This window comes from Crinia signifera, chromosome 7 (assembly GCF_055691185.1).
Source record: "Crinia signifera chromosome 7, ASM5569118v1, whole genome shotgun sequence".
In the NCBI taxonomy this organism is placed as follows: Eukaryota; Metazoa; Chordata; class Amphibia; order Anura; family Myobatrachidae; genus Crinia; species Crinia signifera.
In genome coordinates this window covers 192,037,931-192,056,092 of record NC_139223.1, presented here as the reverse complement: position 1 = coordinate 192,056,092, position 18,162 = coordinate 192,037,931, and the positions used below count along the sequence as shown (strand labels likewise).

General features: G+C 43.4%; 1 protein-coding gene across 2 annotated transcripts in view; it reads right to left on the bottom strand.

Annotated features, from left to right (window-relative positions):
• CHN1 (chimerin 1) overlaps positions 1-18,162 on the bottom strand; it is an 89,854-nt gene that overhangs the window by 2,240 nt on the left and 69,452 nt on the right. For both annotated transcript variants that reach the window (XM_083154745.1, XM_083154746.1), the window contains 6 exons: positions 15,995-16,072; positions 12,901-12,985; positions 6,843-7,016; positions 5,988-6,065; positions 3,592-3,729; positions 1,070-1,175 (listed from right to left, as the gene is read on the bottom strand). In XM_083154745.1, the coding sequence (XP_083010871.1) occupies positions 1,070-1,175; positions 3,592-3,729; positions 5,988-6,065; positions 6,843-7,016; positions 12,901-12,985; positions 15,995-16,072 (659 nt within the window). The remainder of the gene's footprint in view (positions 1-1,069; positions 1,176-3,591; positions 3,730-5,987; positions 6,066-6,842; positions 7,017-12,900; positions 12,986-15,994; positions 16,073-18,162) is intronic.

The following is an 18,162-nucleotide window of genomic DNA, read 5'->3' as shown; positions in this document are numbered from 1 at the left end:
CATTGTTTGGGGGTTGGACAGCTTCCATTTTCAGGGAGTGTCTGAAAAATACAGGCGTGAGTTTAAAAGGGAGAGTCTGTGACATCAGCTCCGGCCTCCTGTCCTTGTGGAAAAGTCAGACTTACTCACGTTTGCGCAGAGCGTAAAAATCATTTGATGGTTTGTGAATTGAGTATGGATTTGCATGTGAATAGTGTTCTGTGATCACTTTGCAATTCACTCGCAGGTTTGCGCACAGGGCAGGTTTTCTTTTTGTCTGGGTAACGGACAAGCATCTGCAATTTTGCAGATACGCGATCAAGTCTGAATCAGTACCTTAGTCTGAAATGACTCATCTTCCGAAGCAGTGTCTTCTGAATCAGCAGTGACTAAATAGTATGTGTGTATATGTGTGTCTGTGATTGGGTGTAAGTGAATGAGTGCCTGTGTGTGATGTGGTAGCGGCCTCCCTCATGCATGTGCTTCATCCAGTTGGGGCTGGCAGTCGGATCAGCAAACGCCAGGGGATGCCCGCGCATCACCTTCCAACGGAGGTCATGAAATAAATGCTGATACTTTAGGGTGCCGTGATTGAAAAAAGCTTGGAAATGAACATGGTATAAGAACTGAACGCCCGGATTATTTTCTTGATGGTGCTTGATGTAAATAATAAGGTGTCTCTCTCTCTGTGCTGATCAGCAAACGCTCCGCAAACTTTCAGCATCAGCATTAATGGAATATAAAATACACTTCTAGTTTGTAAACATGGTAAAATTACACCTTATAAAGGTTTGCTTTGGCTCAGTAATCCCACGGGCTAATTCCGTTATCGTGTGCGATGCACATAGTCTATAATGGGTCTGTTTGGAATGATAAAGAGCGAGGATTACTGTGAATGGATCATGTACTACAGCATGACCAATTAGCAGATAATGCTGCCAGCGCCTTGGGAACTTGACGAACTGGAAAACCGTTTCACGGCCACTGGGCACGGAATCATTTCCTGCTCTCGGTGTAGGACTGGGAATAGCTTAAAATCCGCTTTTACATTAGACCGTCCAAAATATGTGACAGCATGAGAGAGGCTTACCTCTTCAGATGGCCCATGAGATACCGTAGTGTTTCACAGTGTGCAGGAGGTAGGAGCTTCAATGCTTCGTGAAGTGCTTCCAGCTGTGAGTCATGGTCTACAGCCTCTGAAAGACAAAAGTACAATAAGACTTAATCCACATTATCAGGGAACGGTCTGCTCAGAAACAGATCACTGCAAGACACGATAACTCTAGGGGGAACACATTCAATGACATATGTGTGTAGCATTGTTGGAGTCATTTTAATAAACACTATTGTGCATTTAAGGAGGTGATTCAGTAACGATCGGACAGGGTCAAATTCGGCCCTGTTCCGACGGTGGGGTGAGGTCTGTGCATGCACTTATTTGCACATGTGCAGACACTGGGAACAAACTGTTTCAGCAAGTTTTACACTCGCTTAGCATCTCGTTCTGGAGGGGGCGGACACTGGGCCGGAGTAGGGCTCCAACGGAAATAGAAGTCAGTTTGCACTAATTTTTTTCTGAAGGGGACAGAAATCATCTGATGGTCGTGACCATCGGATGATTTCTGTCCCCTTCGGCAGCATGCAAGGAAAATTTGTTCGCGTACATCCTCTCACCTGTCACCGAGGGAATTCGGCACAGAGAAGAGGGTTGGGCATTCAGCTGGGCGGGGTTAAACCGTTCGCTAAGCAGACCCTATATCCTATGTAAACAGTCGTGCATTTATCACCCAGCACAAGTACAAGAAGCAGAGTTTCCATGTCCTAAGTTACTGGAAACAGGGGGTGGGTTACAGATAGATCTTTGGTTTTGGCTAATAAACAACTTCTTGAATGTTTCTTTTACTTGATATAATGTTTATGGATGAAATATTGCAGATATCTTTGCTATGGGTGTGAGGTGCCGTTCCAACGCGTTTAAACGCCAGCAACGGCACCAGATTAAACCCAATCGTGCACCCTTCGCAGGCCCGAAGTCTCTAAAAATTGGGTACTTGTGTATTTTGGCGGCGCCCCCGATGTCCGTCGTACGACGAACAGATCGCATCGCATCGCATGCCATACGATGCGATGCGACACGATTTTGACCCCCTATACGACCAAAAATTGTATAAGCACCCTAAAGGGTGCTTTTGAGCACTGAAATGGGTGCTTACAATGTTAAATGCACCCCCACGCCACCCCCCCACTATAAACGTGAACCCGAAGCGTGGCGAGCGCAGCGAGCCCGCGAGGGGCGGCGGTACGCGTCCTACGACCTTTTCATACCCCCACTATCCACGTCGGCGTGGAGTTGAGAATAGAATAGTGTGGCGAGCGCAGCGAGCCACCGAGCCCGAAGCGTGGCGAGCGCAGCGAGCCCCGCGAGGGGACGCGGATACCTTCACAGGTAAACGCGTCCCTTCGCGGGCTTCACAGGTATCCGCGTCCGCTCGCCACGCTTCGGGCTCGGTGGCTCGCTGCGCTCGCCACACTATTCTATTCTCAACTCCACGCCGACGTGGATAGTGGGGGTATGAAAAGGTCGTAGGACGCGTACCGCCGCCCCTCGCGGCCTCGCTGCGCTCGCCACGCTTCGGGTTCACGTTTATAGTGGGGGGGTGGCGTGGGGGTGCATTTAACATTGTAAGCACCCATTTGGGTGCTTAACATTGTATAAGCACCCATTAGGGTGCTTATACAATGTTTAATCGCATCGCATCGTATGGCATTGTATGCCATGTACAATGGCATACAATTTCAAAATTGTATGCCATCGTGCACTATCGAACGATATCGCGTCGCATCGCATACCATCGTATGCGTTATGGTATGCGATGCGATGGGCGCCGCCAAAATACACAAGTACCAAAAATTGTTAGCAACCCAATGGGGCAGTGAGCACTTAAGTACGAATTCCGTCTGCTGTAAAGTGAGTCTGGTGCCGTGATGATTCGCACTCACGAATTATCCGCTGCTATAGGATAGACCCCTTAGAAGCAAAGTAAATGCACCCCTACAAGAATGCACCCGGACAAGTGGTCATGGAAGTGATACTGATATATTTGAATTTAAACTACTACAAGAATATAAACATGTAAGGATCCAGGGTACTTGAATAAGAAAAACTATGAGTTTTTAACCTTTTTTGTCTAAGGGGGCATACAAACGGAGTGATTTTGGCCACATTTCTAAGCGATCTCTTAGAAATTAAGCATGGATCGCTCCGTGTGTATGCCCCCCGAGCGTCAGCAATGCGCGGACCTGCGTACCGCATGACTAGTCAGATCGCTGGTGTTCTCCCCAGAGGACACTGGTTAGCACACAGCGCTGGTGCATCCTATGTGTGTCCTGAGTGATCTGTGCTAAACTACATCGCTCAGCACAGGGCCAGAGTCGCCCCATTTGTGCAGGGCCATATCACCGAAATAGTTAACAGCTACAGTAGATAACTAAATCATTTCTGTTATTTATTACTTGTATATGATTGGTTTACAAAGAGAGGATTATGGGGACTGCCCCTCAATGGCTTGGAGATCTATGTCCATATATACATATATGATGTAGTGTACTTACTTGCAGACTCAAGGAACTTGGGGTAAGCATCGTATGTGATCAGCGGGATGGGCAATTCCCTGAAGTACAATTTCAGTGCACCCGTTATAATGTTAATATCTTCATACACGTTTACCGAGATATCAGCTTTCTCTCCATCTGAAAGCAAAACACAAGGCTCAGTATGACAAGTGCCAGAAATTAGTACATTAAATCAAATTCCAGGCTACTAATTGGACTGTAGAAACAGAATAAATATATATATATATATATATATATATATATACATATATATATATATATATATATATATACAGCACAGGAACAGAGTGCGCTAAGAGTGAAAGTACACAATTTTCCACAATTCATAAAATATTTAATAAAAGCCAACAATACGGCTCAAATAAGGTACATAGTTCATACGGTCTTATATTGGAATCAATTGACAAAATCTGTGGTGGTTCAATACAACAGCAGGCCCAACGCGTTTTGTCAACCACGTGACTTCATCAGGGGCATTTGGCGACTTGATTTACCAAGCTGCAGTTGCTCTTCTTGCAGTGTCTCAAATTGATTGAAAACAAAGTATTAATGTAGACAATGATACAGTACTTGCTTAGTGGTATAATATTCCAATATCCCACACAATTACAGATGTCAGCAATACAATTCAATCAAGAATCCAATGGTATCGAGTAACCAGAAGCATGCAACAGTGTATCCCTACTGCTTTGTAAATCAAGTCGCCAAATGCCCCTGATGAAGTCACGTGGTTGACGAAACGCATTGGGCCTGCTGTTGTATTGAACCACCACAGATTTTGTCAATTGATTCCAATATAAGACCGTATGAACTATGTACCTTATTTGAGCCGTATTGTTGGCTTTTATTAAATATTTTATGAATTGTGGAAAATTGTGTACTTTCACTCTTAGCGCACTCTGTTCCTGTGCTGTATCTCTATCCTGTTCTGGGTCTCGGCTAACGGGGGACCCTCAGAGTTGCTGCTGTTTTCTACTAGGGCACGGACTTTTGGGTACTTCTGTTTCTCATATATATATATATATATATATATATATATATATATATATATATTATACACACACACACACACACACACACAGAGAGCCGCACCTGGACAGGAGGCACTTTGGTATGGATATGGGGATGGGCAATAGGGTCAATAGTATAAAGGGTGACATACATTAGGACGACCACTACAGGTTGACACATTAAATATTTCGACAGGCCTAAGGTCGACACAAGCATTAGGTCGACAATGGGAAGGTTTCGACAGTCAGAAGGTAGACATGATTTAAAAAAAATAATTCATGTCTATATCAACATCAGTGTCCCATGTTCCCTTGCTTCCAGGTATGAAATACCGACTGTTTTTAAAAACTCATGTTGACATTTTGACTGTAGACCCTCCCATTGTCGATTTAATGCTTGTGTCGCCCTAATCCATGTGTTGATCTTTAGTGGTTCGCCGGCATACTGTTGACCTCCAACCGTATCCCATGGATACATGTGTAACACAGTCACATAGTGAGATACACATGGGTGAGTACACAGTGGCAATGTAAAATCTATGTGCAAATCTATCGCTGAAATAAAGCACTATGGGCCTGATTCAGCACGGATTGCAAAAGCTGCATCTTTCTCTAATGGGCAAAACCATGTGGGGGTGAAAATAAAGCAGATAGTATTTACCCTGCACGGGAACAAAATAACTCACCCAAATCTAATGGTCCCTACACACGGGCCGATATTCAGGTATTTTCTGAGCGATTTATTTTAATAATTCGCTCAGAAAATGCCTGAAAATCGATGTGTTTGTTTAGACCACACAGCGATTTAAATGAGGGTCTGTGTCTTCTGACGATTAATAACCTGCACGCAGGTTATTAATTGGTCGGGCCGGTGTTCTCAATGGAGAACACTGCCCCTGACAGCTTGCTCAGCACACAGCGCTGTGTGCTGAGAGACCTGAGCAAAGCAGCATCGCTCAGAACGCTCTCCCCACACGCGTCGGTATGTGTGAAGCGCCCATAACTCTCTCTGCACATATTACATCTGCCCCACCTGCCGTGCAACATGGTTTTGCCCATTAGAGAATGATTTTGCTTTCGAGACCCATGCCCTGTATCCATTGTATGGTCTGAGCCTTTTTCTACTTGAAGTGGCTACGAAGATGTTTCAGGTGGAGCATGTGGAGAAAGCTAAAATGACCTACTGTATGCTCTGAGGTCTATCGTTTTAAATGCAAGATAGACATGGGCAAATGTATTTGGTTAAAGGCTTTACCATAACCCAGACCAGAATCCAAGAATGCTTTGCTCAGAAGCTTAAAATATCCACAATTACAGGTGAGTATGTGTAAATGTAATAAAAGGGGATTTAATTTCTTACTCTACCTCTGTCAAAGGCCATTTTGGCATCTTCAATGAGATCAGTAAAACCTGATATTCTGTATAATCCCTCTGAGTTCAAACCTGGCAAGAAATACAAAAATATGTGAAAATGAGACATTCATACTGTACCGTGATACAAGAATCAAATAACCAAAGAGAATCCATTTGTGCACTGGCTAAAAAAATTAAAAAATACACTTGAATTAAAATTTTTCTTAAAATAAATTAGGTTAGGAACATCTATTTAAAACTTATCCCACACTATTTCATCAGAACATCACCTTTAAGACCGGGAAGTGCTAGAAGTTTATCTTCTATCAACCGCACAGTGGGAGTCTCTGACTGGTCGCATCGGATGCGACCATGTCAGGGAAAGCCCAGCCTGGTGTGATCGCATCTAAGTGACCAAGCGAGGCAAGTGATAACACCTACGTGTTGGTCATATATTTCAATATCATCATTATCCAGGTAAATTTGCATAATTTCGAAGGAAATAAATGCTGATGGCACTTTCAGGAATACCTCAAGAACGTATCAGATCTTGACCAACCAAAAAAACTCATTAAATTACTAGAGGTTCCCCAACTGTTCCTGAAACCTAGCCCCAGTGCATGCTCAGAATTCCTGCATTATTTTGAAGCAATCAAGAAGCTCCAGTCCAAGTTTATCAGGATACAATGGGATTTATGACATTACATGAGACAGTAAAACATTTCCCTTCCCTGTAGCCCTGCAGATATTCAGGCTACAGGAGCATGGCTGCTACTTTGTGTGAGAATGGGGAAGATCAGCACATGCTTTCCTGGAAAGGAAGCGGTTCATTCCAGGTAACAACAAACAAGAAGACAAAGGCCTTACCTCTGGATTCTAATTCTCGTATGCACATGTCTACCACCATTGGCCTCTTTGAATTGTGTGCTTTAACTAAAGTGGTGAGGTCACAGCTGTAAACTTTCTTGACATGTTTCAAGTCTGGCTTGCAGTCATTGGGAACCATCTTAGAACACTGTTTGTGAACATTCAAACCACAATCTGGAAAATAAAGATATAACGGAGTCAAATGCTGTATAATAATCATGGCAAAGCCAAGCTCTGACATTTGGAGGCATGCATGCCAGATTGTTATTCACTAGCTCCTACTCATTGGAACATATTGATCCGTTCTGTGTGTCATAGCATCTGTTATTGCAGTGGCTCTAGAAAAACAATCAGGCACAGGATTTCCTATTGGTTAACCCTTTCAGGTGCAACGTCTAGTCAGGCTCAACAGCCCTAGCGCTAGTAGCAGAACCGATGGTGAGCCACTTTAAAATAAGAACAACATTCAATGTAGGCCATTTTTGAATAAAAAAATAAATAATCAAATTAATTTAAACATTTGAACCAGACTGTTTGAATTGCAAAAACTATATGGACTGCAAAGGGTTAATAACTTAATGTGTAGCTAGAAGAATGCAAAGACTAGGGGTCCATTTTCTAAAGATCAATGCTGAACGATTTTAAATCATTCAACATCGATATTGTGCCTCAGGGTCTGAAGGGGGTATTCAATTCCGGATTTCGACTGTCGGGGTGTCCCGACAGTTGCAACCCCAGGAGAGGGACTCCATCAGACTGTGTGTCTATCGACGGCGGGACCCTGCCCTTCTCCGCTTCAGGGAGATGGGCAGGGTTTGAAGGGGCGGCAGTGGGGACCGGTGATGGTGGCGGAGAGCTCCGTCTCCACAGGGCACGCGAGCGACTCGTGCGTGTGCCCCCCCCGGCACTACATCTGTAGATGTAGAAAAAAAAATCTGTTATTAAATGTGCAATTTAGACCCTGAAACACAACACTCTTGCATTGCGTTATTTCCTTTCTTGCACAATTCCTCTACACACTGAGGATGACACATTGCAGACATCAGATCTATACAACACATGAGTAATACGGCTCTTTACAGTTCATTCAATTAATAGAGAGCTAAGGTCATGAGCTGGGTTTTCCACTAATCTGTCCCACTGAAAGGGAATTAACAGCACACACAGAAGTGCCAGTAAAATATGCACGACAGACAGCTACAAAGTGGCTGTCACGAGGCTGACAACTCTAATTATGCATTGTCACCTTTCACTTATTTCATCCAGTACTAGATATGCTTTTATCAAACATGTAACATTTTCCATGACCTACGAGGTGGGAGGACTTCCGATGTGCTTCACTTTAGGGTGTTGAAAGTCCGTGCTTGGGCCACTAAACAAAAGCCACTTAACCGCAGTAAAACAGTTTAACAAAACAATCACATGAACTATTCGCTATATCACAGGTCCTCAAAGTCGGTCCTCGGGACCCCACACAGTGCATGGGTTCCTCACAGAATCAAGTGAAATTAATTAGCTCCACCTGTGGATCTTTTAAAATATATGTCAGTCAGTAATGAGTGCACCTGTCAGGTGACCTGGAAGACGTGAACCGTGTGGGGTCCTGAGGACCGAGTTTGAGAACCACTGCGCTATATAGCCGTCATATATGATAGAATTTTTACGACGTTTTAATGATCTTCAACAACTTTGTATGATATTACAGTAAATAACCTCTTTAATCTACGGTGAGACCCTTTGGTCTCATATACTTTATTCCCCTGTGAAACCCTTTGAACATGGGAAGTTTCAGTTGGTCATTAATTATTGATACTTTCAATCTGGTGTCACAAATTAATGTATCCAATACGCTATTTAATCCTAGGTTGTATATAGAACGACCAGGGGAGGCTCCAGTTCAGATTCAAATTGGGGAGGTACAGCAACTGCCAATCCAGACTGACTCACTGGCAGTTAATGTTACTCTACAGGCTAGCTCTACTAAGCAGACCTTCTTGACTCTGGCAATCAGGGTCGCCGACAGGGGGGGTGCTGTGGGTATAGCTGTCCCGGGCAGCTCAATGTGCCCCCCCCCCCCCCGAGGCCAGCGCTGCGCACAGTGCACTGGACGAAGCAGAGGCTCATTCAATGTAGGAAGCTGACAGACAATTAAAATACCTCCCCCACCCCTCCCTTCACTTAACGCCCGACTCCTTCTCCCTCCCAGGCTTCTTCAATGCAGGACGCTTGCAGCCAATTAAAATGCAGCACCGGCTTTTGAGCCAATCAGAGCTCGTGTACCGTTAGCCAAGCAGAGAGGCTACAGGTACACGAGATCTGATTGGCTCACCAGCAGGTGCTGCTTTTTAATTGGCTGCAAGCATCCTGCATTGAAGAAGCCTGTGAGGGAGCAGGAGTCGGGCGTTAAGTGAAGGTGGGGGGAGGTATTGGAGATCCGGGCCCCAAAATTCCTAGTGGCAGCCCTGCTGGCAATAACATTACATGCAAAAGTGGCAGGAACCTGCATCTAGCCGTTGGTCATGAGCTCTACGTCACTGGGGCCTTTATAGCTTTACGTATGTACATGAGCGTACCTGTGCCCAAGAGCTAAATACAGTTTTAATATAAAAGGCTTTATTGATGTTGTAATATTGGAGCTGTGCCCATAAAGGGACATACTGTATGTGGCCTTATTGAAGAGTCTACATTTATATCTACACTACTTTTATTAGTGTTCCTGCTAGGATGCGGACAGGTATTTATGATGGATGAATACAGCCTATATTAAAAAAACTAAAGAAATAGATCATGTAACGTGTTAATGCGTTTATGACATAAAATGACCTAAAAATGCAGTGGATTAAGCTAATAGGCCTATATGAGCACATTTAGCGTACACATGACTAGACCGGGGAATTACAATTTTTCCACCTGAATTGACTTAGTCGCTGAACCGTAGACTGCAGATGGCTATACAACAAATGGGTCTAGGAACAGGACGGGCTGCTATCGTTCATATCCTGCTACTATTAGGCTGTGACTGCCCGGGACACCTTAGGGGCTGGTAACGACACAGATTTTCCGGACACGTTTCATTAGTCACAGGTTAGCAGCCAATATGCCGTCCCATCCATTGGAACAGTCCCTGAGGACTAAAGATGTGCAGAGCTGTTCTGTAGCGCACATCACTTGCTGAGCAGTAGCTGAAATCCAGAGGAAAGCCAAATCGTACATACAGTATGCACAGTATTCAGAACATTCCTGCCGACCGCTACAAAACTAATGCCGAATAGCAGCACAATTAGGCCAAGGCGGCAGAAAATAATTATGAGTGTGTTTAAAGGCCTAACATCTACTAATCCTGATCAACAAGAGGCTGGGACCAGACGCTGATCCGGACTGGTGATCCTGGTGTCAGAGGTCACCGCAATCTGACAGTAGACTCAGTTTGATTGAGCACATTAATTGAACCCAAGAGTATCGGGATCATCAAGCTGGGTGGCTTCAGAAATAACATTCGAAATCTGAAGATAATTTTATGATGAGATATACAGCTCCTTCTCACAGTAACAAATATATTTTATTATTTATTACCAGTTATTTATATAGCGCGCACATATTCAGCAGTGCTGTACATAGAGAATATTTGAACATTCACATCAGTCAATGACCTGGTGGAACTTACAATCTATATTTCCTACCACATGTACACGCACACAGACATTCTAGGGTTAGTTTTGTGGGGAGCCAATTAACCTACCAGTATATTTTTGGAATGTGGAAGGAAACCCGGAGGAAACCCACCCAACACGGGGAAAATATACAAACTACGCATAGTTAGGGCCATGGTGGGAATCTAACCCATGAACTCAGTAATGGCAGTAATGCTAACCATTATACGTTCTGTGCTGCCCCAAAAATAAATATATATCTATAAGAAACAATCACTTACTAAGGGCAGTCTTGACCTCTGGAATATTATGACCTACATACATATGCGTTATAACTTAAACTTTGATGCTGCTCCTTTTCATGAACATTTCACTTCTTAATATTTTGTGGTGTGTCTTGCCCAGAATGTGGTCATGCCTTCTAAATAAACCCATTTTACGGAACGGAAAAGGGGTTGAGCCCTAAAGCAATGTAAATAAATAGATATCTCTTACTCAAATGATGTCCCTTTGAAAGTTTAAAGTCCTTTTATCTCAAATAAAATAAGCCACAGAAGTCTAGAGACGAATAGCTGGTGTTGTATGCGGTCCCTGGGTTGACAGTGACAAGGTCTACACCTAAGAAAGGTCCACATACCCTAGGTCGACATTGACAGTTCGTGATGGACACAGAAACTCATAGTCACCATGTCCATGTGGACCTAAAGCTTGTGTGGACTTTCTGTCAATGTCGACCTAGGGTATGTTGACCATTCTTAGGTGTCGACCCAGACATTGTCTGTCATCTATACCGTAACCATTGTATGCTACCCCTGTGTACACCACTACGGAACCCTTGAGGCCATTGTGGTGATAGCCGCTACATTAATATTGCCATGTAGCTTCCACCTGTTCTCATAGAACTATAGATCATTATAAATAACATTTTATCATTCTGTTCCATCTCAGTCAGACTTGGAACAAGCACAACGGGTCCAGGATAAATGTAGTTGTACTGTATGGCTAGAACACAAACACAGATGGTGCCACTGATACAATCAGACTCAGAACAAGCACAACGGGTCCAGGATAAACGTAGTTGTACTGTATGGCTAGAACACAAACGCAGATGGTGCCACTGACACAATCAGACTCGGAACAAGCACAACGGGTCCAGGATAAATGTAGTTGTACTGTATGGCTAGAACACAAACGCAGATGGTGCCACTGACACAATCAGACTCGGAACAAGCACAACGGGTCCAGGATAAATGTAGTTGTACTGTATGGCTAGAACACAAACACAGATGGTGCACTAACACAATCAGACTCGGAACAAGCACAACGGGTCCAGGATAAATGTAGTTGTACTGTATGGCTAGAACACAAACGCAGATGGTGCACTGACACAATCAGAATCGGAACAAGCACAACGGGTCCAGGATAAATGTAGTTGTACTGTATGGCTAGAACACAAACACAGATGGTGCACTAACACAATCAGACTCGGAACAAGCACAACGGGTCCAGGATAAATGTAGTTGTACTGTATGGCTAGAACACAAACACAGATGGCGCACTGACACAAAATAGATGATTGTTCTTATCTCTTGATCTGCAGCACATGGTGATACCACACATCGGTGTGTCCGTGTGTTCTCACCGCAGCGCCACAGAACATTATCCCCAACTGTAACTCATCACTCAGGACTAAACCCTATTTTTACTACAGAACACACTAACAGTGTGCATATTCTAGTATCCCAGTATCAAGGGAGAAGTGGAATAGCATCCCGCCAGGGACCAAAGGCCCCCATACACTGGGCCGATTTGTCCTAAGGACAAGTTGAACCAGTTTGCCCTTGAGAGCCCCCCGGCGATTTGGCACTTGATGTGCCGGGGAGATGCTGCGGCGGTGTGTGTGTGTGTGTGTAGCGGGGCCCTGCCAGCACACTGATGGGTCCGATTCGAGACATCTGACGGCATGTCACATATAGACGATTTGGTCCAATTTCACGCCCAATCCGTCAGATTCGGACCAAATCAGCTCAGTGTGTGGGGGCCATTAAGGTGCCCATACACTATAGCGATATACACTTTTTGTACGATTGCGGCAGCTAAGCCACCTTTCCCATGGGTAGATTACTCTCACACCTGTCAGCATATTAGCTCCCATAACTCATTAAGGGGGGTATTCAATCTCAGCCGCTATTTCCACCGGCGGAAATAGGGACCAGATTACGACAAAACAGATCAGACTTTAAAACATCTCCCCTTTAAGCTTAAGAGTCTTGGCAACTGAAACAGTGGTGTTGATATCTTCCGAATAGCAGTGTCCAATGGGGTTTACTTGAGGATGGGATTCAAACGCAGAAAGAGAAAACCTAAAAAGTTCTCAGTTTTTCTTGAATGAAAGGAGGGATACGCACCTGCACATTTCACTCCCTGAGCTATCAGCCCCCACATGAAGTTGGCACAGTACTCACACCAGTGAGGACCCCGGAACGTGTGTACCTGCAAGACACAAAATACACCCTCAGTACATGGGAGCAATGATTTACTCATGTAATCTTGGGATTTACAGAGCCAGCAAATTGTGATGAATGTGATAGAGGACCACATGAAGGGCTGCAGATAGAGGCTGGGGACAATGTTTTATTACCACATGTCTGAATAGTACATAACACAAATTCCCTGTGACTTCTCTCTATATGTATGATGAAACAATGGGAGTCCAGGTATTGCTCTAGCAAACACAGCGCAGCAGAAAATGTGATTACATAGAATATTCTCACTGCCTGGCATGTATACGGCAATCAGCATATATCCAATCTCCTTGCTGCCAGTGTACAGGGATACATTTATATTCATTGCATTACTGAAGCCCCGGAACTGAGAAAACTGTACAAATACCATTTACACAATGAATGTTAAAGATGGAAATGAGCTGTCCAGGTATATGAAGTGGGCAAGCTCAACATCTAGAATAAAACATGCGGTAATGATGTCACGGACCGTCGTATTATCCGCAGTGAAGGGTCCTTTCTATCAGTCCATTATCCGACGCAGAGTTTGTTACCTCTCTGTAACCCCCACCTATTTATACTGTTGCAGTCCATCTAGAGAGCAAAAGCATCAAGGTACCAAGGTCAATATATCTCAATTCTGTTCCATTGGGTGCCATACACAGGTTTGTCTTGTCGGAGGTACAAGTCAGACCTGTTTTCCCCTTGAACTTCCCCCGGCAGGGCTACCTCTGACTTGGCACTTGATGTGCCATTTTTTTTTTTACATGCAAAGGACTCTCGCGGAGCTGCAGAGGGAGTTTAAGGGAAATCGGATGCGATACATCGCGAGTGCTTCGTCGCTGATGGTCCGATTCATCTTATGTGCTGCACATAAGATCTCCAGGATGTTGCCAAAACCTGATGCCTGATGTAAAAAACTCAGATTTGGCCCAATTTCACCTGATATAGCGACCCAATTCATCAGAACCGGGTGAAATCGTCCCTGTGTATGGGCACCTTAAGTCTCCAGTGATCCTCCGTACTTTGTGTTACAATACATTCGGAAGAATGCTGCTGTCTGGACCACCGCGAAACTCAGCAGGGAAACTAATAAAAGTTTAAATGTTTTTATGTACAATAAATAAGCAGAAGAATAAAATAAATGGGGAAATTATGTTATTAAAAAAAAAATGGGATGGATTACTTTTAGTAATTCTTTTTATACAGAACAATTGGGTGTTGCCATCATTTCTACGTTCTTAAAAGCGGTTTATGACCGCTGAACCAACATGTGTCCGGGTCCGGCAGGAAGCTAATGCTCTATACAGTGGCAGCTGTCTCCTTTGGCGTGATCCTTTATTATTAAACCAAAGAGGCTCGCAAAACTTAGAGGTGTAGTGGCTGTTAACAGCAAACGATGGATGGCTAAGACGCCAATCAGTTATTTGGCACAGAAACAAGTGCAAAATGGCATTTTTATTAATATGCAGCGTAGTCTCTGAGTATCTCAAGGCAAATTAGAACGTGGGGGCCGTCATTGTAATCGGGACAAAATCTAATTTACATGACAGTGACGAGAGAATCTGCCAGTGCCAGTGTATTCAATAGACACTTGTAGGCTAGTGAGGACACTTCATTAATCCTAGAGAAAAGCCAGACAAGTCCAACAGACCATCTGGCCGATCTGCATAGAAACCATATGTTTGTTTTGAATGACTGAACAAGACCTAGATCCTATTTAAAATAAAAAATAATAATAATTACACGGAGCATAATTAGTACAGTATATTAAATAACAATTAAGTTTGCTCAAAGATCTGCTGAACATCACAAAGAAGATTATTGATGAAACCTTAAAACTGGTTTTCAATAAAATCAATAAAGGCTTTTGATTACACTTTGAATGAAAAGTAATAAATCTTTGACTAGGTGCTATAGGGGACAGGAAGCATAGACGATCAATGGGAGACAGGAAGCATAGACGATCACTGCGGTAACCTAGTACACAGTTACAGTGCCCAGTACAAAGCCAACCTAGAGGTAAAGCATTGCAGTCACAAAGTGGTTTCATCTTGACCATTTAAATTATTCTTTATTGAAAATATATACTGTAGAATTTTTTTTTTTTTTTAAGATGATCAGCCCTTTTCTCTTTTATATTTGAAAAATAAAAACAGGGATTAAATGAATGGCAGTATTTCACAATGTAATGCAGTGCAATAGTATCTTTAGTTGTACATTATTGTTGTGCATTTCGGCTTTTTCCCCACATTATATAATGCATAAATTCCATATTACCTATCAGATATATATATATAGATATATATATATATATATATATATATATATGATTACATTCCATTATATAATCATTATCAGTTAACCCTTTGAGTGCCAACATCTCTGTGAGGGATGTTCAAAATATCTGCTAAAAATGCCGGCGTCTCTCACATATGTTATATAATTTCAAATTAAAAAGTTTGTGTAAAGAAAAAAAAAAAAGATTATACTTCCTATATAAAGGTAAACGTTACAGGTCATTAAGATGCATAAAAATGTTTGCTTGCCAATTTTCACACCTATTTCCACTAATTTCCTCGGCACTCAAAGCGTTAATAAAACCACAAGCGGTTATTATTTATATAATATAAAGAAAACAGCCCAGGCTACGGAATGTATATGAAAATTTGCACTTTAAATACCAAAATAAAAAAAATACACAGTGAAGCTTTGAACACATCCTACAGACCACCCCTGATGTACAAGGTAAACCTGGCCATTTCCTGTCCACCTGCTATTGGTCCACAATTTAAAGAGACAGCATTGAAAGGTAACACAAGTCTTTTGAACCAAAGCCAGCAGTCTAGGTGCCCATATTTGCAGTTTCCTCTTCGATCTTACTATAGAACATACAGTAGATGTGCATGTTGGGCCCATCCTACTACTTTGCATCCATTCAATGCCAACACGCATATTTCTTGCACACATAACTATATATAACGGAGAAGAGCCTTACCTTGAAATTGTGGACTTTTTCATACTTGGGAACTTGTTCATTTTCCTTTAGCGTTGCTCTTCTGACCAGTGAAGTTAGCTGTGAATAAGCAAAGAGTTTCAGAGGTTGCCACAAGGCTGCAGAGGTCTTTTGAGAGTTCAGTTTCATTCCCAAAGCATTTGCCAAAAAATCCTGCTGCTGGCTTTCATGCTTTCTGGGATGTTTCGTAGGCTTAACATGCTTTAGGTCACACGCAGAACGTCTGGATGGCATTTTAATACAGAAACTGTACCTTTTTTGGGGGGGGGTATTGACAAAAAGAATAAATAACTTAAAATAGAATATGACAAAAACACCATACAGCAGTGTAAGAACAAAAAATAAAATTACGGGAGGAGGGGCAGATAAATCACAACGTTGAAATACACATCCTTGTGAACGGTCATTAACGGACTGCAGAGGTGGACCAGTCATTCAGTTGCAGTTTTAAGGCTCTGTCTTGTGATCCTGAAACAGATGCTTAGTATGAACACAGGAGTAGGTAAATCGGGCGCTTAAAAGATGCTTCGCTTCCATTTAAACGCAATATGAAGATAAAATAAAATACATATCGAAAAGCCACTAGGTCCAGGTGATTTTAAATGTCCGGCCGGTGATTTGGAAGTATTGATGGGAAGAATGCTCAGAGTGCAGAGCTTTCAGCTTAGTGAATGAGGAGGAGGGAGAGTGGGCTTAGCACTCATCCACAATAAGAGGATATGTAACCAATGGAACAGAGCAGCAACTCTTATGTATTCATCAACTGGTTCTCCCTCCCCCGTTTCCCCCTACGCAAGAATTTGATTACTTAAACCAGCACTAGGCTGCTGTACTCTAGGATGAAGCAGAAATATGGACAGCAGGAAGTGTCAGCCATGAACAGGTTAAACAGAAAGGAGGCCTACAGAACATACAGTATCACAAAGAAGATAATGAGCAATAAGTGACTAATACATGCATTGTATGCTTAGTTTGAACCCTGCTGGCTCTCAATCACGTCTGATGTAAACCATCACAGAAAGTGGAAAGGATGTGAGTCCAGTCATAGCCAGACAGACAGAGATAGCCTATGGCCTTTACTGCTGAAAAATTACAAATATTCAGTGCAGTAACGTAGGACCCCTAACAGCCTACACGGTAATACATAGTTTTATACAATAACAATAATAGTTCATGCAAAACAATAAATGTCGACATGCATTAGGTCAGGCATGTCCAGACTATGGCCCTCCAGCTGTGGTGAAACAACATATCCCATCGGGTGCGGTATAACACCCCGGCAGTCATTAGCCGACATTGGAATCCCGACTGCGAAGACTCAGACGGCGTGGGCGAGCGCGTGGACCCCCACTAGGGAGAATAGCCGCTGCCCGTGTGTCTGGCTTTCAGCAGCCGGGATTCCGATGTCGGGATAATGACTGTCGGAATCCCAACTTCCGGTGAGTCCTCCGGCACCCGTCCCATCACGCTCCGGCACCCGTCCCATCACGCTCCGGCACCCGTCCCATCACGCTCCGGCACCCGTCCCATCATGCTCCGGCACCCGTCCCATCACGCTCCGGCACCCGTCCCAGCATGCCTTGCCACAGTTTTGCTATTATTAGGGAATGATAAAGCTATGTTAAGGCATGCTGGGATGTGTAGTCTCACAACAGCTGAAGGGCCACAGTTTGGACCTGCCTGTATTAGGTCAACCACTGGAGGTCGACGGGGCTTACGCCGATGCCTAATATAGGTAGACATGGCTAAGGTTGACATGGTCAGAAGGTCCACACAAGCATTAGGTCGACAATGGGAAGGTCTACATGATGTTTTCACAAGGTTTTTTTGAGCCGACAGGCGGAATTTCATAACTTACCATCCACTACGGCGCGGGGGGAGAATAAAAGAGTGTGCCGAACAGTTTCCATGTCGACATTCGGGACAAAAAAACCCAGGAACCAATCATGTCAACCTTTTTTTGACCTAATGATTGTGTTAACCTTCCGACACTGTTGACCTTGGCAATGTTTGACCGATTTCAGGTGACAACCATTAGTGGTCGACCTAATGCATGTCGACGGTAATGCAGTCGATGCTATGACACATACCCTTCATATTACAGGGCGTATGTATGAAAACATAATAAGAAGTACTGTACCATATAGGAA